The 24,683-nt window shown below is 47.4% G+C and overlaps 1 protein-coding gene across 22 annotated transcripts in view; it reads right to left on the bottom strand.

Moving 5' to 3' along the window:
* The window catches only part of SLC39A11 (solute carrier family 39 member 11), a 348,535-nt gene that overhangs the window by 93,154 nt on the left and 230,698 nt on the right, over positions 1–24,683 (bottom strand). For 21 of the 22 annotated variants that reach the window (XM_072939515.1, XM_072939516.1, XM_031685688.2 and 18 more), the window contains one exon: positions 18,791–18,961. In XM_072939515.1, the coding sequence (XP_072795616.1) occupies positions 18,791–18,961 (171 nt within the window). Of the gene's footprint in view, positions 1–13,657; positions 15,137–18,790; positions 18,962–24,683 lie in introns of those variants that run through there. The other variant, XM_072939512.1, reaches the window with a different exon arrangement.

The following is a 24,683-nucleotide window of genomic DNA, read 5'->3' on the forward strand; positions in this document are numbered from 1 at the left end:
AGTTTCTGGCAGACCACCGTGTGGGACAGAGCTGTTGCTGCCTTCCAATATCCTTTCTCTCCCTTTGCTTAGCAAGAGAAAACTGTGTGCTAGAACTTTCCAGAAGGCAAAGCAAGAGTTCAAAGTTGCCCTCCTCAGTACTATTAGAAGGAAGGAGTGATGGCTGGAGCTCCAGCGGCAATCTTGGACTACGAGGCAACTTTAAGGCCATGTGCAAAGCCAGGAACTAGAAAGTGCCTGTGTCTCTGGATTTGTTTTGTTTTGTAGTCGCCATACCTGTGCTGAACCGCCTGTCTCCAGACTTCTTTTAAATGAGACAAGAAACCATTGTTTTGGGTTTTCTGTATAGGCAGATCACCCCTCATCCAAACCAGGAAATGAGAAAGACCATTAGAGAGGGGTTATATACTTTGGTCTACAAAGTCCCACACGCTTCCTTCAAAAGCATCTTGCCCACATTTCTGTGGACTGAGATAGGTTCCTGAAGGTGGTTGCCCAGTTGTAGACTGTATGTAGATTTCCATGACTGTGTTCCTCAGACTGGAATTCACCCTGAGGACCGCTACACCTCTTCCAGGCATAAACTCCCAGACAGCCTTGATCATTGGTGGCATCGGGCAGGTTTTTTTTTTTTAAACATCTCTTACCTATTTCTTTTGTTCTTTCTTCCCACCCTCATCTTCGTGCCAGGGAGGGAAAAAAAAATTAGCCGGGCAAGACTAAATCCAATCCCCTTTCTTAATTAGAAGTAAAACATCCAGAAAGCGGTGGCACAGTTGCTTGAAGAACATTTGCAACTTATCCACAACCGCAAAGCTAGCATATTAAGGAAAGCAACGGGGGTTGGAGAACACGTTCCAGGCTAGCGGAGAAGGTGATCCGGGTCTCCGGGGGCATCTGTCAATCACGGCTGGAGCGGGCAGGGGCTCCTAATCCGTTCACTCACTGCTGGCCGTGCACAGAGAAGGGTTCGCGTGAAATACCAAAAAGAAAAAAACGTGCCAACAGCACAGCTAGAAAATCTATCATCCCAAACTAACACAATAGAGCGCCTAATGGGTTTTAGGGAAGCGTTCAAATAAATAATCATTTCCTGGTAGCGGAGGTTAGATTTCATATACCACGGCTCCGCTCAAGCTTAAGTGGAGAAATATGGAGAACAGAGTTCTTTTCCCGAAAGAAAAATTTACTTCTCAGCCACAAATAGACGAATTACTCTTCCTTCCAAGCCCCGTGGTCTGGGGAAGAAAGCAGTTAGCTAGATCGTGAGCATTTTCTGACCTCAGAGGTTCTTGGGAGTCAGTTTGCGTTACTACATCAAATGTAGGAATGGGTGACTCGAGCAGACCCTGGGCTCTCCTTCCCCAAAAAATGTTAAGAGCAGGTTGGCGCACAGTCAGCACTCAATGGATGCTGGCTCTGATGGCGCCATCGCCTCCCAAGACCAGCCAGGGCGTTTCATTTCTAGATGGTTCTCACTGCAAACAAGTTATTCCTTACACTGTGCTGACGTCCGTTCCCCTGGTCCTTTCACTCTTATTGAATTAAAACCCAAATTCTTTGTCCTGCCCCTGAGTAAGCTTTCATCACGTGTTTGGGGGAGAGGATCTGATTTCAGGACTCCGCTTGGATCCCTGTTTCTGTTCATTTTCACCTCATTGGAGCCCATCGGGACTCCAGCATGTTGAGATCTTTTGGTTTAATGATTTAATCATCACACAAATCATCTGTCCCTCTCAGCTGCGCATCAGCTACAGATTAATTGGTGTGCCATCAACATACTCATCTGAGTGATTAATTAGATCATATGTGGCTTATATTCGTGTTACGAGTTTTTAAAAGGCAGACGGACTAAAGATCCTTTGTCTTGTCTTTCTGAATGGAGGGTGTTATGGGCTGAACCCGGTCTCCCCAAAACCCCAGTGTTGAAGTCCTAGCCCCCAGCAGCTCAGAACACGAGCTTCTTTGGAAATGAGGTTGCTGTAGACACATTAGGTGAGATGAGGACATACTGGAACCAGGGAGGGTCTCTAGTCTAACAGGACTGTGTCCTTATAAAACAGACACACATTGAGGGAAGATGGAGAAAGACACACAGGGAGAAGACAGTCATCTACAAGCCAAAGGGGGAGGCCTGGAACAGATCCTCCCTCCCAGCCTCTAAATAAACCAACCCTGTCGACACCTTGATCTTGGACTTCCAGCCTCCAGAGATGGGAGCCAGTGCACTTCCGTCTTTAAGCCACCCAGTCTGCGGTGCTTGGTTAAGCAGCCCTAGGAAACTAACACAGAAGGAGAGGGACCAACGGCCTCCAGGGGCCTCTCAGCTCTGTCTTCCTGCTCATCCCACCTCGCGGCCCACCCGGGACCACATAGGGCCCCTCCCCATTTCAGGTGGGAACAAAACCGGCCCCGAGGACCTGGACGATGCGCCACCATCTGCAAACGTCCCTTTGGATTTTGAGAACCTAGAGATGTAAAGGCCAGCCTGTGACAATCACGAATGCACGAGCACTTCAGCAGGGCACTGATCGCACTTTAAGCTTTTCCAACTGCTCTGCCAGCATTTTTGGTGGATCCTTCAAGCCATCTTGGGAAGTAAGTGGCACTGACTTTATTGCTTTCATTCTGCAGAAGAGAAATCCCAGCCAAGTCATAACAGTCTCAAGGGACTGAAACTAGACAGGGGTCAGCTCGGAAGGAGAACCCAGAGACAGTAACTCCCTCTCGGTTTGAAGGGGCGCACACCGCCTCATGCTCCTCCGGGCTGTGCAAAAACGCGATCCCCCAAACTTGGGCCTGGCCCTGTGTCCCCTGCCCCCTTGGGGCCTCTGCCCAGGGCTGAGTCATGGGTGTTCAAGGCGGGAGGACTCCAGGAAAGACAGGTGAGACGCAGGACAGACAAAACACCAGCTTACTTTCAACTTGCGACGGGTATTCAGAAGCCAGCAAGTCAACGACCTCTGCGAAGCCCCTCGGTTTGCAGTGAGAGGGAAGGTTACTCAAGGTTTAGTTGGGTGACGGGGTGTGTGGACAATCGTAATAAAAACAGTCCCATTTTCTGTTAGAAAAGGTGGGTTTAGGAGCACCTGCCCGCTGTGGAATAACCTTTGACAGTTCTCCTCTCGGGACTTTGAAAGTGTCTTCTAAGTAACAGAATTTTGGGCCATCCAGAGGGTCATCTGAAGCAAAATGAAACACATACATCTTCAGGGCCTTCCCAGCTCCCCTGTTAATTTTTCTTACTCCTCCCCTCTCTTCCTGGCAGCTCGGGGCCCCCTCACCATGCCCTGCAGCAAGACAGGCAGAGCCAGGGCTGGCCGCCCCCTCCCCCGCCACCCCCACTCCACTGCGGAGCGATGCTCCGTGCTGGAGCCCCAGCGAGCTGTCAGCAAGAGCCTCAGGCAGCCTGAGCTCTGACCAGGGAAAAGCCGCCATGAAACAGGATGGGAAGCGCAGCTCGGGCTGGGGGAGTCCTGCGTGCTGGGGCCACGGCGCACAGGGCAGGTGGGCATGAGGCGGGATCAGTGCTGTTCCACCAGGAGATGCTCCCTGAACCGGGCACTAAAGGGAGAGTAGAAATCAGCCAGGTGAAAAGGGTGGGCCAGAAACAGGAGGGTGGCGGGCAAGGAAGGAGGGAGAGGTGGGGGTGAGCAGCCCGTGGTTGTTAGGGCTACACTGGGTGAACGACAGAGCAGCGGGCATTAGGTGGGGGAGGGGGGTCGTGGGAAAAAATCCGCAAAAAACAAAGTCACAGCACCACACTGGAGGTCAGAACAAATCAGCGTGTTACCACTTGCAGGAATAGCTCAGCCAAGAACAGCTCATGCCTGGGCTTCTGGAGACACCCAGGTAGGTCCTCTTTCTTTCGCATTCATCAAAATCCTATGCATCTTTTCACCCGTCTGCCTGTCCTTCCCAGCTACGCATGATACTCACATTCCCCACACACAGTTAACTGTCCCCTCCTCTCTGCTCCGGGTGTCCTTCCTCCGTGTCACTAACGTCACAGCATCGCCCCCCTCAGTGGTTGTGTTTTTCCATCCTCCTCAGTTGGTTGAGTAACCCCCAACTCCTCCACGGAGTGGTGGGGTCTGAAACGCTCCAGGAATTCAGGAGAGGGACAGAACGGAAGGTGACTGGGACTGCCACCTCACGGAGCAGATCTGTGCAAGGTTAGGGCAGGGTATTGAGAGACAGATCAGAGACTCAGAGAACTCGGGGTGCTACTCAAGAGGAAAACACAGGCAGGTGGGAGGGAGAAAAGCCACTTTTTAACTCTAACAGACAACTAGGGAAAGGTGTAAGGCCACAGAGGGTCAGGGGCCACACACACACACACACACACGCACACGCACAGTCTCTCAAACTCCCAGCAGGCTACTAGGAGCTAAAACTGCTACTTCTGATACACGAAGAACCTTTGTCTGCACCTTAACACCACCACCCCCTCCACCCAAGGGAGAAGGGAGCCTGTGGGGTACCACTCCTGGACGTGGTCCTCTCCAATTCTTCAGCCCACTGACACAAAAAGCGTAGTGCAGATGTGAATTTTTGTGGCTTCAAGAAAGCATCCCTTAAGGATTTTTTTTCTGAATTACGAGGATCAGAGTTAAGAGGAAGGTATCTAGGTTTATCAATGACCACCTTCTGAAACACACAATTAGTTCAAAGATGGAAAATGGAAAAGAGGATGCTGCTGCTGGAAATCTCCGAAAAGAAAATCTCGATGCCACGAAAAGAGCAAAGTTGGGACAAAACATGAACACTAAGAATTCAAGAGCCAAGGTGTGTCACAGAGAGGAGTTGGGTCCTGCGGTCCACACGTCTGGAAAGAAAGCAGGATTACAATCGTTGCTTAATTCTGTTTGTATCAGAGAGCGCTCGCTGATAACAAAAAACAACTTGAGACTCAACTCTCTGTTTGTCAACTCGGGTAGTTAACTTGGCCGTGTCTTGGACAACACATCAATTTGTTTAAAACACACACAGAAAAGAAGACTCTTCTCTTCCAGGCGTCAGAGCAAAAATCCTTTACTCTTCTGTCCAGCAACCCGAAAAAAAACAAGGGAATTTGTGGCTCGGTTTCCTTGACAACCTTATCTTCACTGCAGGCACTATCTCCTGTCTCTAAGCAACAGGGCACTCTTCAGAATTAGTGGGAGGTAAAACCCAGCACTTACCCTGAGTCTTCGAGAACCACGCAAATCAGGGCAGCGCCCCAGGAGCAAAGAAAGGTGCGTGGCCCCAGATGTCCTCGCCAGACCTCATACACACCCCAGCATCTCCCCACCCCAAGTTCTTAAGTGCCTGGAACTCCTCCTCCCCACTCTCCTCCCCTTTGCTTATTCCTCAGTCCTCTGGAGGGGTCAGTGACTCAGTTCATCAGCTGGCTTCTCCCACTGCCAACAGAAAAGCCCTGCGTGGCCCTAGCATGAAGGGGAGGCTGACCCCAGAGCACGGGGCACAAAGAAGGAAAGCCAAGATGCCACTGTGACTCACTGATTTTTGTAAACAAAAAGCTCTGCTGGAGAAAAGTCATTAAAAGAGGATGAGAGAACATGTCTATTTTGTTGTATTGACATTGAAGAAGACTTTGCACCTGGAAGCAGGATTCAGAGATTATTTCTTCCCTGCCAGCATGTCCCCACCTCCTCCCTAACATCTCTGCACCAGGAAGGATTTCTGCGAGTCTCCAGACGCGAGGCAAATGAACAAAATCTCTGGAAATGACAGCTCTGAACTTTAATCACAGCAAGAGAAGAGAGCTGATGGGTGCAGAGCTTGGAAGTTGAAAGGGAATGGAATTTGCAAGGGGAAGATGCCAAAAAATGGTGCTTTCAACTGCCGTGTCCAGCCATCAGGGATGCTGCTGTGTACCTGGCACCTTTATGTCTCAGGCAGGCTCGCTTCCATGACCGTATTTTATTCTCATATCACCTGTGAAGCAGGGGTGGGGGCCAAAATTATTCACCTTCCTTCCTTCAACTTGGAAAGCTGTCGTACGTATGATCACATAGTCAGTTACTTTCAAAGCAGGATAAAAACTGGAGACTCTGATTCCTACCTCTTACCCGTGTAAAGGGGAGTTTGGTCTAAATTGCTGTAATTCAAATGTAATTTCCAAATGTCATTGTCCCCAGGAGCTGTGAGTTTTTTCCTAATTAAATTTTTTCGGTAGCCCATTCACATGACGGATCTGTTGGCGATTCCTGTCCTTCCTTGTTCCTTCTCCCTTGAGTAGAGCTGGTCAGCAGACGAAACTGTATTCATTTTCGAGCCCTCGTTGGAGTTCCATTTACAACAGCTGCTTTGCTGAGAGTGGGGCAGAAGCCATGTGCAAAGATCAACCTTTTAGGAACACTTCCAAAAACAAGAAGGACTGGGAGGGGGAGACGGGGGGCAGGGGCGCTACTGGGCTCTGGCACTTTGCAGGACGTGGGGGCACGGTGGGCTTGGGCGCAGGAAGTGGGATCCAGTGTACCCTCCCAATAGCTACCAACCGGTGCAAGGGCAGGCAGGCAGAGTCACGGGTTAGGACGAGAACTTGACTGAGGATGTGGTGCCGTCCCTGCAGGCAGGTAACATCCAGAAAACACAGACCATGGCGTTGTCTGTTCTCTAAAGAGATGAGCCACTGAAGATGGGTGGTTTGAAATAGCTTGGAAATCTAGATGTTGGAGGAAGCTCAGGTTCACCGCGAGCCCCCAGGGGCTTCAGGTAGACTGAATTTGCAGAGTTTCCACCCTCTTAGGCTTGCTGACAGGAGCAACCCATCTTTCTCTCTCCTCTCCCAAACCCCCATGCTGAGCTCATCACCTCTGAACGGGTCTCCATGTCACCAAGAAGATGGGAGCCCAAAGCAATGAAAGCTGTCAAGTCACGACACGTCTGCGCTAAGTGGGGAGCTCAGGCTGGTGATGACCTCCCTGAAAAGCAAGACAACACAAACACCCAGAGCAGGAAATGGACTCCAAAGACGCTCAGGTGTCATTTCGCTCACTGCACTTAATCAGAGAAAGGAAAAGAAAACGGAATTTTGATTTCAGGATTCATCCTTGGTTAATCGTTATTTGCAGAACACAAGTAACATTTTAATTATTTTCAACTCCACATCATAACAGCAATCAAGGGAACAGAGACAAAATAGAATAAACAGGGACTTATTAAATACACAATTAACGGGGTGCAAAAATTAGCATATATGAATATGGATGAGCTGGGACTCATAAAGTATGCACCTCGAATGTTATCACCTGATTAAACTGCACCTCGCATGTTATCAGTTGATTAAACCTCTTAAACGCTACAGCTTCTGAACAAATAAGGCCGCCTCAACGGGGGAGGGACAGGCGTATCAGAAGACGAGAGAGTTCCTCTTGGATGAGCAGGCTAGCAAAGATGCTGGGTATTTTTATAAACCAAAATCTCAGAAATGCCATGACCATTCTCTTCACAGTGAAGCAAGTGCAAAGCAAGCCCTGGCCAAGGATCAGCGTAAAGCCAGCAGGGACGCTGGAATTTCTAGTTAGCGACACAGTGATTAGCTTCTATTAATGAGGGTGGCAGCAGCCAGCCCGCTGCAGTGGGAGCCGTCCTCTGTGGCTTCTCCAGGAGGAGGAAGAGAGTCGGAAGGTTATTTCTCATTGCAGCCTTGGCCTCGGATGGAGCCACCGGCAGAAAGAAACAGAGGCGGTAAAATTCTGGCGGAAAAGATGACTCCAGACACCAAGTGATCTGCCCCGCTCGCGTGGAGGTGGGTCAGTGCTGTGGCTACGCATGACTGCCTAGTAACCTCGCTAACTAGCGGAAGAAAAGAGAACAGCGTGGTGTGCAGCCAGCGAGTCTGATGCTTCCTGCTCGTCTCCTGCTGGCTCCTCTGATGCCCTCTCCTGTGGACGGAAACCCTGGCAACCAGCCCTCCAAGGCCTGGGCTCAATCGCAACTCTCCAAACAGTAAATTTTTTTTTTTTAACTGCACCATCCTCCACGTCTTGCATGTTCACTGAACCCAAAGAAAGACACCTTTGCACTGAGGGCTTGTGTTCATGCGGCTGACTTCCAAGGATAATCGATTCATTCTGCACTGTATTACAGTATGTGCATGTACAAACTTTCTCTCTCCTGCTGGATTAGGGAACCCTTTCAAAACAAGGACCATTTTGCATTCTCTCCTGTAGCCCTGAGAGCACCTGGACCTGAACCATCCAAAGTGGCAGCTACCACCCACGTGTGGCTACAAAGCACCTGGAATTTGGCTAGGGTGATGGAGAAAATGAATAATGTAATTTCAATTAATTTCAGTTTAAATTTGCAAACTGAAAAAATATTAAGTCTTTTCCTATCACATGCCTTTTTTTGGTTTTTTTGGTAGGACAACATTGTACCTGAATCCTTGAAAATTTGGCATCCAAACTAAGACTTGCTGGAATTGTAAAATACACGTTGCATTTCAAAGACTTAGTAAGAAAAAAAAAGGATGCAAAAGAATCTCAATTTTTATATTGATTCTATGCTGAAACGACAATATTTTGGCTGTTTTAGGTTCAAGAAAATATATTTTAAAAATTAACTTCACCTGAGTTTTTACTTTTTTTTTAAAACACAGCTACTAGAAAGTTGAAAATTACCTTTGTAGCTTATATCATGTTTCTATTGGACAATGGCGATCCCAATGACTCACATATAGAAAGTATCCAGAAAGCATCATTGATTGATTGTTTGGTTGAACACGATAAACATTACTTCATCACCTCTCATCTGGTGTCCCTTATAACCAGAGAAACGCATTTTGGGGGCCATGTATCTGGATTAGAAACATAATCTGTGCCCAGGAAACAGAATGAAGAAAACTAGTGGCAAAGGAATAAAGTGACTTGTGCCAGTTACTAACCTCCCTCCTTTTGAAATGGGTTAAAGTGCAGAACAGCAATCAGTTGTGAAACGAGAGAGGACGTCAGACAATCAGAGCACAAGAACTCATTTCATTCTGATCTCAGCAGCCAGGGTGGGGGCAGAAAGGTATACACAATAAATCACGAACACTGCTTCCACGAGGGAGGCAAAGCTTTTCCAAGGGGTGCACTCTGAAATAAATATCTTACTTAGGAGAACTGCATGAGCAGTGTCTCTAGTTAAAAAAAAAAAGTGAGAATAGATGGTGCAGTGATTTCCATAGGACAGTTACTGTCCTTCCTTCAACCCCAGGGTGAGTCAGGAGAAGGTGTTCTGTGGTTGGGGCTAAGCTGACACACACCAGTGATGCTGCCTTGCTCGGGGGACGGGTGTGTGTCTATTTGCAGATAACACATCACACCCAGAGGAGAAGACGATGGATGAGCTGGTCCTGGGAGCAGCTGTCCACTTCCCCCGACACTGGTCATGATACGAGCCTGCGGCACGACTCCCTGCACCAGTGGTCCCCACCCCGTGCCGTCCCCACGAAACCGGATCAGAACCAAAGGGAGCAAGGGAAACCGGAGGGATGACTCTGCACCACTCTTAACTTACCCCCCAAAATTTTAAGTATTTTATTTATAAGATTTTTTTTGACAATTTCTTAACATTGACTTCAATTTTCTCAGTAAATACAATTTGTCCAAATTCTCCCAGGAACTCCAGCTCTGCTGTCACAGTTCTTGACACATGTCACCCTGTCCTCATGTGGCATCGACTCTGAGAAGCTCCCTGTTGCATTCTTCTCCAGATATTTATAGACTGGCTAACAAATGTCATCCACTTTCCTTAAAATACCTGGTCAAGAACTGGTATCTACAAACACGATCACTATTTTGAAATAAATTCTTTATTATGGCCGATAGGTTCAATGTGATTTGGCCCCTGGCCACCTCTGAGACTTAATCGTAATCTATTCTTGATACACCCCATGACTGAGAAAAAACCGTCTCAGGAAACAGAATGTCTCCCCTAAATAAAACTCATCCCAAGGCAAGCTTGGGGAGGCTCTGAATAATCTGTGAAGTTACATCTTCGCGTGGTGCAGAGCAGTGCCATCCAGCAGAACTCTCTGTGATAACGGAGCTGCTCCCTATCTGCCGTCCGACGTGGTCGTCACCAGCTGCCTGTGGCCATACGACTGAGGCCCTAGAGTCTGCACTGTATCTCATTCTGGTCAGTAAAGGGTAGGGCACTTGGTGGCTCCAGAATTCCAGCCCTGGCCTTTCTGATTCTAAAGGCTGTACTTGTCCTTGTGACCTGTAGCTGCCGTACTGGACAGTGCAGGTCTAAAAGGCTTCCCTCCGACCGTGTTCCAGCCAATGTTTGTCTGGCCACGGCAGAAAGACAACTGGAAGTTTCTGGGAATGCTGAGCCCTAATAACTCAGTGCTCGAATTCTCTTGCTTTGACTTTTCTCTTTAATTTACATGAGGTAGGAGGGTGACATAACCTAGTAGATGTGGAAATGAATCTTGATTTCAGCCCTGATCCTTGTGCAGCCTTAGAATGTAGCTTTCTCGGTCTGAAGGCCAGAGAGGAGGGCGTGGGCATCTGTGTGTCTGTAGCCGGGGGCAGGAGTTGGTGGTGAATCTAGAAGCTGCCCTGTCGACTTTTAATGATCATGCAGGGATCCAAGAGTCGGGGTTTCACCCTCAGGGTGCTGGCGCTAGTTCTCATGCCCAAACTCAATTGCGGGATTTGGGGAGTGTGCTACCAGCTTCTGCTACAGTGCACGCCCAGGAACACGATACGCCGTGCAGAATGTCATCCCAGATGGAAGCCTGTGCTAATTATAACGTCAGGCTTCCCACTGAGAACCAGATAATTAAAGGAGACTATTACAGTGTTTCCAAACTCCTGGAGTAAACGCATCTTCAAATGTAACCTGTTGGAGATGAAAATTAAAGTGATCTGGGATGGTCCCACTGGAGACCACCAAGACCAGAACGAAACGAGGAGCAAAGGAAAGCCAGAAGTAGGAGGCAGGAGGGGTGTGGGGACCAGGAGGAGGTTCCAGGTCCTGCTGTGTCCCAGGCGTTCTGATTCACACTTTCTGGCAGAGAACTTGGTGAGTGGCCTTGCCTGCAGCCATGGCTGTCATCTCACTTAATACTGAACCGCAAGATAGACATTATCCCCATTTTACAGCTGGGAAAACTGAGACTCCCATGATCTTACCTATGGACACCGAGCTAGTAGAGCATTTGGTGGCTCCAGGATCCAAGCCCTGGCCTTTCTGACTCTAAATCCTGTGCTTGTCCCATCCATCCATGATGTGATTGAAGCGCTGATGATCCACTTGGGTCCTGGACCGTCCTTGGCTGGTAGTGGTGGTAGGTGTGTGGGGGCTGCACGGTGTTCATTCTGCACACATCTGCCAGGAGCCCACGGTGGCAGGCTCTGGGTGGGTGGGGAGGAGGCTTCTGGTCCAGGTTTCCTCTCCCCAGATCTTGCAGAACAGAGCCCGAGGCATCTGGAGTGATCACACCAGCACGCCAATGTGGTGCTGCAGACAACACCATTTAATGGGGTGAGCTTTGAACAGTGAGAAGCATTTCCTGAACTTTCCTGTAACCATGGCTAAAATGCTTTGGGATCCACTGGAAGGAAAGCAACGTGGCTCACCAAGGCGAGAGGCAGATTATAGATGACACAGAGAGATGAGTGTGAATCACGCTCTACTGGTATCTGCCTGTGTGACCTTGAGCTTGGTCTTTAACTTCTCCGGGTTGCAGTTTCTAAACTGTAAAGCAGGGATACAAGTATCTAAATCATATACGTATAGCACGTGCCATCGGGAACTTGGAAAGGCCCCAGGAAGTGGTGGCCTCTCGTGTCATCAGGGCATTGTATTACCACCAAGGATTTGTAGTTGTGAGCAGCGCACAGCTCACGCACTCGCTGAGCCAGGGTCTCAGGCTGCAGAAAACACCCCTCCGGTTTCTGGGAGCAGAGGAACGTGAAGTTTTAGAGGCCATTGCATGGGTGTTCTCCAGGGAAAGGTCCATGTCTAATTGCGGAATTTCTATTCCGTCTTTGCCCCCAGGAAAATGAAGACACAGTCAGTTCTTCTTTCTAGTTATTGGCTCCTTCCTGCCCATTCTAAGTGCTGCCCCTCCAAAGCCGCCCCTGCAGCATGTGGAAGCCATGGTAGGATAAAGGGAATGCCTGGCTCACACCACCAGCGATGCCTGGAGCCCCTGAGTGCTATCTTTCCTGGCAAAGGAGACTCTGCAGATGGGATTATCCTGGATTAGCTGGGGATGAGGTCATGATCCTGGATGGTCTGGGTGAGTCCGAGCTGCAGTCACAAGGATCTTTATAAAGAGGAGGCAGAGGGAGATTAGATCCAGAAGAGAAAGCAGCGTAACCACAGAGGCAGAGACTGGAGCTACGTGGCTGCCAGGCCAGGAAGCCCAGCAGCCTCCAGCTGGAAGAGGCCAGGAAGGAACAGATTCCAACAGAAGCCCGGCCCTGCCAACACCCGGACTCCAGCCCCATGAAAGTGATTTCCTACTCTGGCCTCCAGAACCATAAGGGAATATGTTCAGGCTGTTTTAAGCCACTGAGTTGGTGCTGATTTGTTACAGCAGCCGTAAGAAGCTCATACAACCCTTTGTTCTGTCTCCAACCAGTAATTAAAACAACCCCATTAAGATTATCTCAGGCATAAAGGAATAGCAGTAACTTGTACATTTGGTGTGTGTGTGTGTGTGTGTGTGTGTGTGTGTTTGCGGGGTTAGGGATGTCAAGGTGGGGAGGTGATGGAGGTCCCCCTTGCCGAAAGGCATTTTGATCCAATGATACAAATCATAAACATTCCTTAGAGAAAAGTTGAGTTATACATCTCACAAAAACATGAAGGAAACAGAAATCAGCCAGAATTCATACTCCCAAGAACAACCAACCACTGGTAACACATCAGTGTGTCATTCCATGGGGCTTTGTTCCCTGAAACAGAATCACGTCTGATGAAAATGTCAAGTGTTTCATTTAGAGCCGGGAAAGTTGGTCGACTCGGAGCTGTCAACGAAGACAAGGCAAACAATTAAAATCAGCTGTCCTGCTGCTGTCAGAGACACGAGCAGTGACCTCCAGTCTCTCTGCGACATGGCAACAACCAGCAAAGTGAACTTGACTCCTGGCTCTGATGAGATGAAAATAAAAAGCATTCGGCGCCCCCAGCCTCTTCTGCTGTGGACCTGTCTAAATCATTGCAAGCAGAAAGGAAGGTCCAGTGCGTCCTGGAGACCCATGGACGTGAAATGCCATCACGCAGCCCACCAAGCGGCTGGGGTAGAAAGGGCACTGGGACACCTGACTCTCGAATGGCCTCTCCCCTCCTGGAAAGGAGGTCAGGTCCCAGAAGGCACTGGTCATCCCAGGAGCCTGAATACACGATTCGCCTCAACAGGAAGTGTAACATGGGAGCCAAAAAAGGTGGCCTGAACCTTCTTCCAAGAAGCTCCACCTCTCGGGGGGAAACAAGCACATTTAAACAACTGTCATTCACTGACATGCACAAGGTCCTGGGTTCAACCCCTAGTGCCTCCCTTAAGGGAAAAGGGGGGGAAAATAATAAATAAAGAAACAAATACGTAACTGCCATTCACAATGATAACTCTCGAGACAAAAGCAGACACGGGACACAGGGAGGTGTCACCAAGGAAGGAGTGATCACCACTGGTTTTTTTTTTTAACTTTTTTATTGATTTATAATCATTTTACAATATTGTTTCAAATTCCAGTGTAGAGCACAATTTTTCAATTATACATGAACATATATATTCATTGTCATGTTCCTTTTGCTGTGAGCTACCGTAAGATCTTGTATATATTTCCCTGTGCTATACAGTATAATCTTGTTTATCTATTCTACAATTTTGAAATCCCAGTCTATCTCTTTCCACCCCCCACCCCCTTGCCAACCACAAGTCTGTATGTCTATGAGTCTATTTCTGTTGTGCATTTATGCTTTGTTTGTTTGTTTGTTTTTTAGATTCCACATATAAGCGATCTCATATGGTATTTTTCTTTCTCTTTCTGGCTTACTTCACTTAGAATGACATTCTCCAGGAGCATCCAAGTTGCTGCAAATGGCGTTATGTTGTCGGTTTTTATGGCTGAGCAGTATTCCATTGTATAAATATACCACATCTTCTTTATCCAGTCACCTGTTGATGGACATTTAGGCTGTTTCCATGTCTTGGCTATTGTAAATAGTGCTGCTATGAACATTGGGGTGCAGGTGTCATCCTGAAGTAGGGTTCCTTCTGGATATAAGCCCAGGAGTGGGATTCCTGGGTCAAATAGTAAGTCAATTCCTAGTCTTTTGAGGAATCTCCATACTGTTTTCCACAGTGGCTGTACACCACTGTTAAATAAATGAAATAAATAATGTACTACTCATCTTATTTTTCACAGAATCATCCAACACCAGGGCTGGATGGAACCACAGTAATCATTTAATATCACCCCCGCCCGCCGCCGCGCCCCACCACCAAATTTTTAAATAGAGCAGTGCCTGAATGAGAGAGCGTCTAGAATCCCTTTAAGCGCTAAATTTAACTTTCTTATGTACAAAGCAACGGCGCGCTCTTGAGACCATAAGCTACTCATGAAAAGAGATTAATAGGAATTTGATTGCTGGTTGATTTTTAATTCCATCCTGACACAGAAAGGGAGCGTGTTTTTCAAAAGGCCCAGAAATCTCTGCAAGGCTCAGAGCCCTGGAACCTACATGATGTTGCAGGAAATTCCTGTTAAGGGTCAGTGTGCTCCGAAGACTACAGAGCAGGGTAGTTTTCAAAGAAAAGATGTCGTTTCCTTGGGATATCACCTTCCCAAGAACTCGGCTCCCCAGGCCCCCGCTGCCCATGCACAAGGTGGGCCAGAGAAGGGATGCGGTGTGCCGGGGCAGCACCTCCACCACGCGGGCCAGTGGGGCTCGCGTCTGCTGTCTTCCGTCAGTCATCACACCTTCCTCCAGAAACATTCCAAGTGCTTGCAGGACTGTACTGTTGGTTTCTCTAAAGCGGGGGTCCTCTCCTGCTCTGGAGCAGTGGATGGCTTTCGTGAGGTCCGAGAACACTCAAGACTGGCTGCAGACTCGTTTGTGGGCAACATTCTGTTACAAGAGGGTCCAGAGCTCTTCTCAGATTCTTCGGGAGGGCTGTGAGCTGCAGAAGTTTAAGGACTCATTTGTCCTTGACCATGGGTATTAAAGTGCCGCGGGTGTGCACACACACTTGTGTGCAGGTCCTTGCACCCCAGAAACCTCCAGGAAATTGCACATGTGCTAACAAGCTCTCCTTTTAACTCCCACATTAAAAGAAAAAAAAATTTTGTTAACAAAATGTCATCCCCAGGACATATAAAACTGAATCAACCAAGACAAAACACTTCAAAAAAATCAATTATCCATTTAGTCACTGTGAAAACCTATCTTAAAACCCAGAGTCTCAGGGAACATCAAAGCTCTAGTTGAATTTTTAATAAACTGTAAAGGATAGAGTTAAAGAAAAGACCTTTTCGAAGGTAAGCTGGTGACGGACAAGCTCTTGAAATAATCCAGTTGCCAGTCAGTGTCTCCACTTGAATGTCTAACAGCAACCGAACCTCATGGTCCAAAACTGAACTCTTGACATTCCCTTCGAGAACCTGCTCCAGCGTCAGCCCTCCCCAGCCAAGGTGACGGGCACTCCATCCTTACAGGCGGTCAGCCCTGAAACCTGGGGGTCCTTCCTGGCTTCTCTCACACCCCACATCCAATCCATCAGCACATCCCACTGCCATGAGATGAAGTCTTAGATGGGACCACCCTCAGCAGACACCAGAATGGGATCCCTTCTCACCACCCCCGGCAATACCACCCTGAGCTGAGCCACCAGCGTCTTCCACCCGGATTCCTGCAGCGGTCTCCTCACGGGCCTCCCTGCCTTCCCCCTCACCCCTCCTCCGCCCAGCCGAGCTTCTTCTTTCTTTATAGCACTAACCACCACCTAACACATTACATAATTCACTCATTATTACTAAGTTCATTGTTTATCTCCCCCAGAAGAGTATTAGTTACAGGAGGTCAGGGAATCTTGGTATGTTTTATGACTGATATAATTCAGGAACCTAGAACACATTATTAAAATGCAGTTAATTAAAAACAAGACTGGCCAAAAAAATGTCCCCTCAAATCTCTCGATCCAGGCAAACCAAAGTCTGTAACTACCACCACCACACTTCTTTGAAGCCAGTTCAGTTAGGATTTCCAATAAGCTGCCCAGTCCTCATTTCAAAAGATAATTCTGCATTCTCCATAAGAGGGACACGAAGTTGAACCTGGAAGTGTCAAGGATTCAAAACAGGGTCTCTTGTCAGGGAAGAAGTAACATTTGAATCTGTGCTGATTTAGGATCATCAAATTTTGGTGTCAATTCACACATTTTCCTGCTAACACGCTTTTGTTTCTGGCCTTGATCCAAGTTCTCACTGGAGTCAATAAACATTTAAGAGCATGTACTCTGACGCTCCCTGACCTGCCGTCAGAATGAGCCAGGAAACAATTTCAGGTGAGCATATGGGTACATAGAAAGGTCTCAGCAGGTGTGGCACGGGATGGGGTCCATCAGAGGAAAGTTTATTCCCAGGAACTATGAAATTATTTATTTATTTGTTTGTTTGCTTATTATTAATTATTTATTCCCATCACTATGAAATCTGGATCTTAGAACACCTTTTCGTTCTTCAGGGAGAAACAGAATCACCATGGGACACCTCAAGCCAGTACAATTATCTTGTTTGGCTCTAAACCCACTGGACAGACCTTTATTCCTCTTCAACTGGTTAAACAAGGAGTCTTAAATGGCAGAAAGTCAGCCGCTAGCTACTAAGACTGAAAAGACAGCAGAAGCAACTCCCTTCTCTAGCATTTAACGGGTGGGACAACAGTGGAGGTTTTCTGAGCTGCGCTCTGCAGAGCCCTTGTCCTCCCACTGAGCTCTTTCAGATGCTGGTGGTGAGTGTGACTGGATCCTTCCATCTGGGCAAATCCACTTTGGTCACGTTTATGCATTGGGGTCCCACCTAAGACTTCATCTCAAGGCATACTGAATAGCAAGCTCTGGAAAAACACCCAAAATAGTTTATTCACAACCCAAAGGGAAAAAGCCAAGAGGGAAACAAGAGAGAAACATACTAAAAAAAAAAACAAAAAAAAACTGGGGGAAAAGCAGCCTATATGACCACATGATAGAAATTCCTAAGATCAAGACAGAAATAACGGAGGAAAATGCTTCTCATCTAGCGAGAGACCTGAGCTTAAAAAGTAATTGGACACTCGGTGTTTTGACAGATTTCACATACATCCTGGAATATACAACATATTGACATTTTCATTCTTTAGAGATGAGTAAAAAAAATAAAAGTCTTCATTGTACAAGCAAAAGAATTTCAAGTTACCCACAGAGAAATAAACTTGCTTTCTCAGTGGCCTTTGATTCCACAGTATTGAAACCAGAAGATAACAAAGCAATATCTAAAAAAGCTTCAAGGAGAAATTTGTGTGCCTCTTGCAAGGTTTGCCCACTCGAGTCTTCGCTCCTGCCCTGGGGCAACAGGTGGACACTGGGAACTCTGCGAGGACGCAGCTAACAGGTCCTCTGGGGCTGCCCCCTGAGCAAAGTTATCACTCAAACTTGAGTCCCAAAACTATGAAAGATGGATCAGGATGTTTAAGAACTCAAGACTGAAGACGTCAGGAGTATTATGAATGCTCATAATGGCCCAAATATTACCTTTAATTATCAAAATAAATATAGTTTATTTTGTAACAGTTTCCCAGTCATCTTGGTAGTAGCATAATCCCCACTTCACAGATGAGAAAACCAAGGCTCAGAGAGCTCATGTAATTTATCAGGATAAACTAGTCAGTAAACAGTAGAGCTAAAATTCCAAGGCGTAACCCACAGCTTGTAACTTATTTTTTTAATACTATCTTTATACTTTTTATGCTTATTTGTGTATTCTAGTTCCTCTAAATAAAAATGTTATTTTTGAAATACAACACCATTAAATTATTTTCAATCAAAATAAATCCAAAGACACAAGACAAATTACTCCAAAATGCTAAAAAGGAGAGGACTGGTAAGGACATCTCGGAAGGATGTCCACACGAAGAAAGCAGGGAAGGCAGGTATCAGCGTTAAACTGCACTGAATTCAGTACTTTGAAAAAGCATGAAGAAGGGGTCTGGGATGAACAAACACGCATTACTACATGCAAAACAGATAAACAACAAGGACCTACTATATAGCACAGGGAACTATATTCAATTTCTTGTAGTAACATATAATGGAAAAGAATCTGAAAAGAAAAACATATATATGTATATATATGCATAACTGAATCACTTTGCTGTACACCTGAAAGTAACATTGTAAATCAACTACACGGCAGTAAAAAAATTTTTTTAAAAAAGCATTAAGAAGAATCAGAGACATTCCATGTTTACAAAAGGCTCACTCCACGGTAATCTGGGAATGGTTAGGCATTTATGCCCAAATGACTTGGTATCAAATACGTAAAGAAAGGAACTCAGGTGGAAACTGGAGAGTGAGATTGTTTTCAGTGCCTGGAACAGGAACTTTTAACGTACAATAATCAGTCTAGAGCAAGTAACCCAAAAAATAAACTCAAGAAAGATTTGCACTCCCTCCCTGAGACCCCCTGGACAAAGGACCCGCATCACGACTGCCCCAGCCTCTTTTCCAGCCAGGCAGCCGAGATGATGGAACGGCTTCACCTTCAGACGGGCGGCTGGACCGCTCGGGGCAGGACCTCACCTGGGACGTTGTGGACGGTGATGGCCAAGATGAGCAGCGCGATTCTCCTCCAGCTGCTGCTGCTGGGCTGCGCGGGGTTCCCTCGAGAGGACATGGGGGCTGCGGGGCCCTCGGGGAGGTCGGTGGCCACCGCCTTCTTCCTCTGATACGCCTCGCCATTCTCACTCTTGTCTGAGTACAAAGAGAGGGACGGAAAGAGAGAGTACTTTGAAAACGGGCACATTAGTGCTTGGACAAGCAGCGGCTAGACAAGGCTTGCTGGACCGGGGTAAGGTCTGTTTCCTAACTTTCTAATGGACCCTGCATGCTTCTGTTTGGTCCTTCACACCTTCGTTCATTCACTCACTCATTCATTCCTTCAACATTCGTTGAGCAGACATTCAGTGCCCAATGTTCAGATACTAAAAAAGAGTAAAAAGATGAAAACGGGGCATCTCAGCAATACCTACTTAAAAGAAGCCGTCCCGAGCAGTGACTCAGGAGCACGGACTCTGGAACCCGGCTGCCCGGCTCACGACCTGACTCGGCCCTTCATCAGCTCGGGGGCGCGAGACTAGCTGTCTAACTTTGCACCTTAGTTTCCTGATTTATAAGCCGGCATAGCACGGCCCCCTGTGCCTCGGGGCTTCTGTGAGGATTAAATGAGAGACTGCACGGGAGTGCTCAGACTGTACAGAGCGCTTACGTGTGGACTGTGGCTGTTGTCACGGGTCCCCTCTGCCCCACAGCCCTACAGAATTTCATATCGGAGTTGAGCCCGCCTCTCCAGGTCACACTGACTCAGGGGGAGCCAACTCAGACGCCGGGCTCGGCCAATCAGAGCCTCTCTCCAGGGGTGGGGGACCGGGATGGGGAAGGACCAGGGGACTCCAGCGTGGGCTCTAAATCCGGGAAGATCACATGGTGCAAGGGCAGCCATGGCTATCGTGTAAGAACAGGGATGAGGCAGCAGCTGGACAGATATAAGGGAAAGGATGTACAGAGACGAGCAGAGACGGAAAATCATGCAGCCAGAGAGACAGACAGACAGACAGACAGACAAATGGCAGCCTGGTGCCGTAGGACAGTCTGACCTTCACGGGCCGACTACAGCATCCAGACCTTGAGTTTCATGAGCTAACCTGCCCTTTAAAAATCCCCCTTTGGGGGGAAGGGGTGAGGAGGGATAAATTGGGAGCATGGAATTACAGATGCACACTACCAAAATATAAAACATATAACCAACGAGAATTTACGTATAACACAGGGAACTATATTCAGTATCTTGTAATAAACCATAATGGAAAAGAATTAAAAAAATAAAGAATATAGACATATACAAACATATAGGGATCACAGAATCAGTTCACTACACACCTGAAACTAGCACAATATTGTAAATCAACTGTACTTCTATCAAAAATAAAATAAAATAAAAAATAAAAATTCCCCTTTGGGTGTATGTCTGAAGGGTGTCATTTCTTGGGTCCATATTACCCCAAATCCCCAGGGTCTCCTGGGTTATTTGTTGATTCCTAATGGAGGGAAATCACCTGGAACTGAAATACAGGAGGGCAAGAGCGATGCTCACAGCGTGGGCGGGGTCTGTGAGAGGCTTCCTGGAGGAGGAGGGTCTTGAGCAAATCTTACGCACGTGGTGATGCAAATGGAAAGAGTCTCTCCATCACCTGAATCTGCAGAGCCTAAGCCAGAGGTCACAGACAGGCCACCAGAACACGTTTGTTGGGGGTATCCACCATGAGCAGGGCAACTCTGCAGCCCAGTTTTGACTTGCTGTCCCAGGGGGATTATGAGGGCACCCTTTCACTCTCAAAAGTTTGGATGGTGAATTTTGCGGCTCCCCAGGTTGGGGAGGACAGCAGAAGCTTGACTGATACTCTGTTCTGTTGGGGGACACCCCCTCCATAAGTTAACGGCCACCAACTGGAGGGGTGGAACTCCGCAGTATCCGCTTCCCTTCTCAATTGACGGAGCAAAAGAACCCTCATCCCGAAGCTGAAAGTTGCAGAAAATTTTTCCCAAGGTCAAATTAAGACACTTCGAGGACTCCTTCTGGCCCTGACCCCAGGCGTCTGGTGTGGCCTCGCCTTACTCCTCGCTGTGAAGCCAGGCAAGCGTAGTTATTTCATCCCCTCGGGTGCTTCATGTGAAGACCAGAATCTTACCACCTAAACTGGAGCAGACCTTCGATTTCCTTCTCAGATGAGCCTACCTGAGTGGAATATGGTTTTACATATCAAAACTATGAAAAGAAAAAAAAAACCTACTTCTTTTACAAAGTTATGATGTTTGTTAACTCAAATCAAGCCAGGGCAGCTTGAAGAATAAAAGTGCCAATGGGCAGGGAGACTCAATCCTCCCCAGGTGGTCCTGGTTGGTTCTCTCTTACAAACAGCCTGATCTCAGATCCATGCAGGAGAAGGGGCCTTCTACTGATCCTCTGAAACGCCAGGGACGGCTGTCCTCCAGTGGTCAGCAGCCACGATTCACAGCACTGGCCTCTGGAGGACCCAGCTGTCTCAGCTGGGTGGCGACTCCTCCTAGGCAGTATTTGCATGAGTTGAAGCTAAACACTCACTGTGTGATGTCTCCCCCGGTGTGTGCACACACACATCTGTACGATTACCACTGGGTACCATCCTTCTGGCCTCAGGCGTCAGACCGTCTTTCTGTGTGTACGCACAGGTGTGTGTCTCTGCACACACATGGAGGGGAATGTTTTGTACATTTTAAGCTGGCAATACCTGAGCACTCAGGCAGCAGAGGCTGGATGGGGAGTTGAATCAAACACATGAGATAAGCTCATAAGCACTAAAGACACAAGCAGAGCAGGCCGGAGTGTCGTGCAGGAACGACGCTGCACAGTGCTGGAGGGCACTGAGCCGTCTCCTGGGCCGGTCAGTGGACACCCCCGTTTCCGAGGACCCCGAACACACAGCCCTGAGCCCTGGATGCGCTCCAGTGAAAAGTTGGTAGGGATAGGAAGAAAAAAAAAGCCTCTTCCCGTTGGGATTTTATCATCGAAGAGAGGACAGACAAGAAACACACACATAAATTCCTTTACGTCTAAGGGACAGGAATGAACACTCTCTAACAAGCACCAAAGGCTACATTTGTTTTTGTCAATGTCACACAAAAGAATCCAACTCTGAATCTTCTGCAAATGCACAGAAAGCAACGGAGATGAGGGTCCCGTTAGCATATTCCAGCACCAAACATACGACAAATAGGAACACCAAGGGGCATAAAGAGTTATTAACCGAGGTAAGGACGCACAACTCGCCTTGGGGTCCCGACGTGTGAAAAGTGACGTTGCTGCCTTCCGTATTGGGGAATGGGGGGATGTGAACGCCTGATGCACTCGAGAAAGTTAAAAAAGCCACCGTTTGGTGACAGCCACTAATGAGTCTGCAACGAGGAAAATTAGTCCAAATACGTCATGACAGACACTACGGATGCATCCTGAGCAAGGAGTCGTCTTGCCTCTCCCGGGGAGGTGGCTGAAACCACTGCACACCGTCAAGGAAAATGCCAGCGCTGTGGACAAAGGATGGCTGATTAACGGAGGCACTGACCAAGCACCTATGAGACTTCCTGAAAGAGGAAGAACGGTCTGGGCACTTCTCAAGTAGGGTTTTGGCAAAGAAGAAGGGGGTTTTGGCAAAGAAGAATGACATTTTGGGGAAGGAGCAGCCGATGTCGGGCTCAGAAACGAAAAGGTCGTCAGTGACATGGGGGAATAGGTGATACCAAGAACTTATTCTCAGTTAATCCTCAATCCTTACACGAGCCCCATGCAGTGGAGTTCATTCCCTTTAACAAAAGGGGAACTTGAAGAACAGAGAGGTGGCGTAACTGGTCCCAGGTCACACAGCCAGTCCAAGTTGGATTCAGGAGTCAAGCCGCGTCCTGTGCCTCCAGAGGCCACCTCTGACCCAGGTCGACCAGGGGGTGGACGGATGGACTGCTGACCAGCTCCTCTGCTCACCAAAAAAGGTAGGGAGAGCAGTCACCACAGTGACATTTAGGAGCTTGAAATCCCAGACCTTTAGTTCAGAGAGAGCCTAGTGAGCTCGCACTGTGTGACACCAGAGGCAGAAAGGGCTTCATGGAAACCTCGTATTTATAATCACTCCTGTTCAGAGACAAACCTGAAAACGTTTCATGAAAACACTGTTTCCAAACCCACTAGACCTACTATTTCAAGTGTCAAGCAGCTGTAAGTAGGAAATATTTATTAACGCCAAGCACAGGACACAAGGTTACAATACTTTAAGGAAGGTGGAAAGGAAAAATTTCAAAGCTCCTCATTATCAAAACCTTTCTTTTTTTTTTTTTTAATTTAAGCTCAAGCATCTATGAATCCACACAAAGAAGAGACCCAGTGCTGAGGCTCAGCCCGTCACCCCTTCACTTCACCCTTCCCGGGGAGGCACCCCATTGCTGCACTTGAGAATGAGAACCACAGGGGAACAGACAGACCAGTCCAAGGCTCACCTTTTCCCGTTGAATCACAGGATGAGCTTATTGGACACACTGGCTTCCCTGCTTTCTTCTCTCCCAAACGAGGGGCGTGATTCTTGTCCCAAAACATATCGTACCACATATGATGGCGGGCACAAGCCGGGGGTGGGGGTGCCCTAAGACAACCCCTCAGGGTCTGACTTCCTCCCCTTGAAGTGAAGAGCCCTGATGTCTCTAGAACAGAGGCCCTACACTATTTCGGATCAGTGACGCTTTTGAAAGTGTGGTGATACTTACTATCCTCTCTCAAACAACAACAACAAAAATACACTGACAATTTTGAAATGATGTTTGAATCCTTATTGATTCAAGAACCTCTTCCTGAGAGCATCTCGCTAGATAAATGCCACGGTGACCTTCCTTTCATTACCCATGGGCCCAGTCTCACCAGGGGCACAGGATGCTGGCTGCCCGTGTGATGATGTAACCAGCCAAATCTAATCGGCCCAGCAACGGGACCTCAGGTCGTCAAATGTATGTGGCAACGCTAATGAACAGACTGCCAGCCACCAGAGCCTTAAAAACATCCCCCAGATATCACTGGAGATGATTTGGTTGAATTAGCAGAGATAGGCAAATGATCATTTGCTAAATGCAGAAAAAAATTCCTTCTTTCTAAACCCCTGTTACAAAACACAAAATAAAGAGCAGTCAACAATCTATATATTCACTGTCTAGCTACACACAAACAAAATCAAAAGGCTGATCAAAAGCAGGGAAAGAGGAGGGTCCACTGACTTTTTTTTTTTTTAATTGAAGTAGAGTCAATTTACAATGCAGTGCTAATTTCTGGTGTACAGCTTAGTGACTCATTTTATATACATATACCTATGTACATATACACCCATTCATACACACACACACACACGTGTATATATACCTTTTCATATTCTTTTTCATCATAGGCATTACAAGGTATTGAAGGTAGTTCCCTGTGCTGTACAGTAGGACCTTGTTGTTTATCTATTTCATATATTGAATCTATTCACTTATTTTTCCCCTTCCTTTTTGTTTCCCAGAGAATCAGAATAATGTGAGGGGGGAAATTCAATTATCAACATGAGTGTGACAATGTTTGCTAAGAAATTTGGTTCTGTTTCTTTAATCATTTATGGGATTGGCACAACTTCCTTTATATCACGAAGGCTGCATCTGAAATATTGAATGTGAGATAATTACTCAACATTGGTTAGCATCAACCTCGGCATGGAGAGGAACCAAGGCCCATGGTGGATGCCCTTCTTAGCAGCACACGGAAATTTAAGAAAGAGCCAGGGTGGTTCTCTCAGTCTTGGCAGAAGTCCCCTCAGCTTGGAGACATCCGAAACTAAAGCCTACTTCTGTCTCTAAAGCAATCTGCAACTCTCGT

This window comes from Vicugna pacos, chromosome 16 (genome assembly GCF_048564905.1).
Source record: "Vicugna pacos chromosome 16, VicPac4, whole genome shotgun sequence".
NCBI classification, from domain to species: Eukaryota; Metazoa; Chordata; class Mammalia; order Artiodactyla; family Camelidae; genus Vicugna; species Vicugna pacos.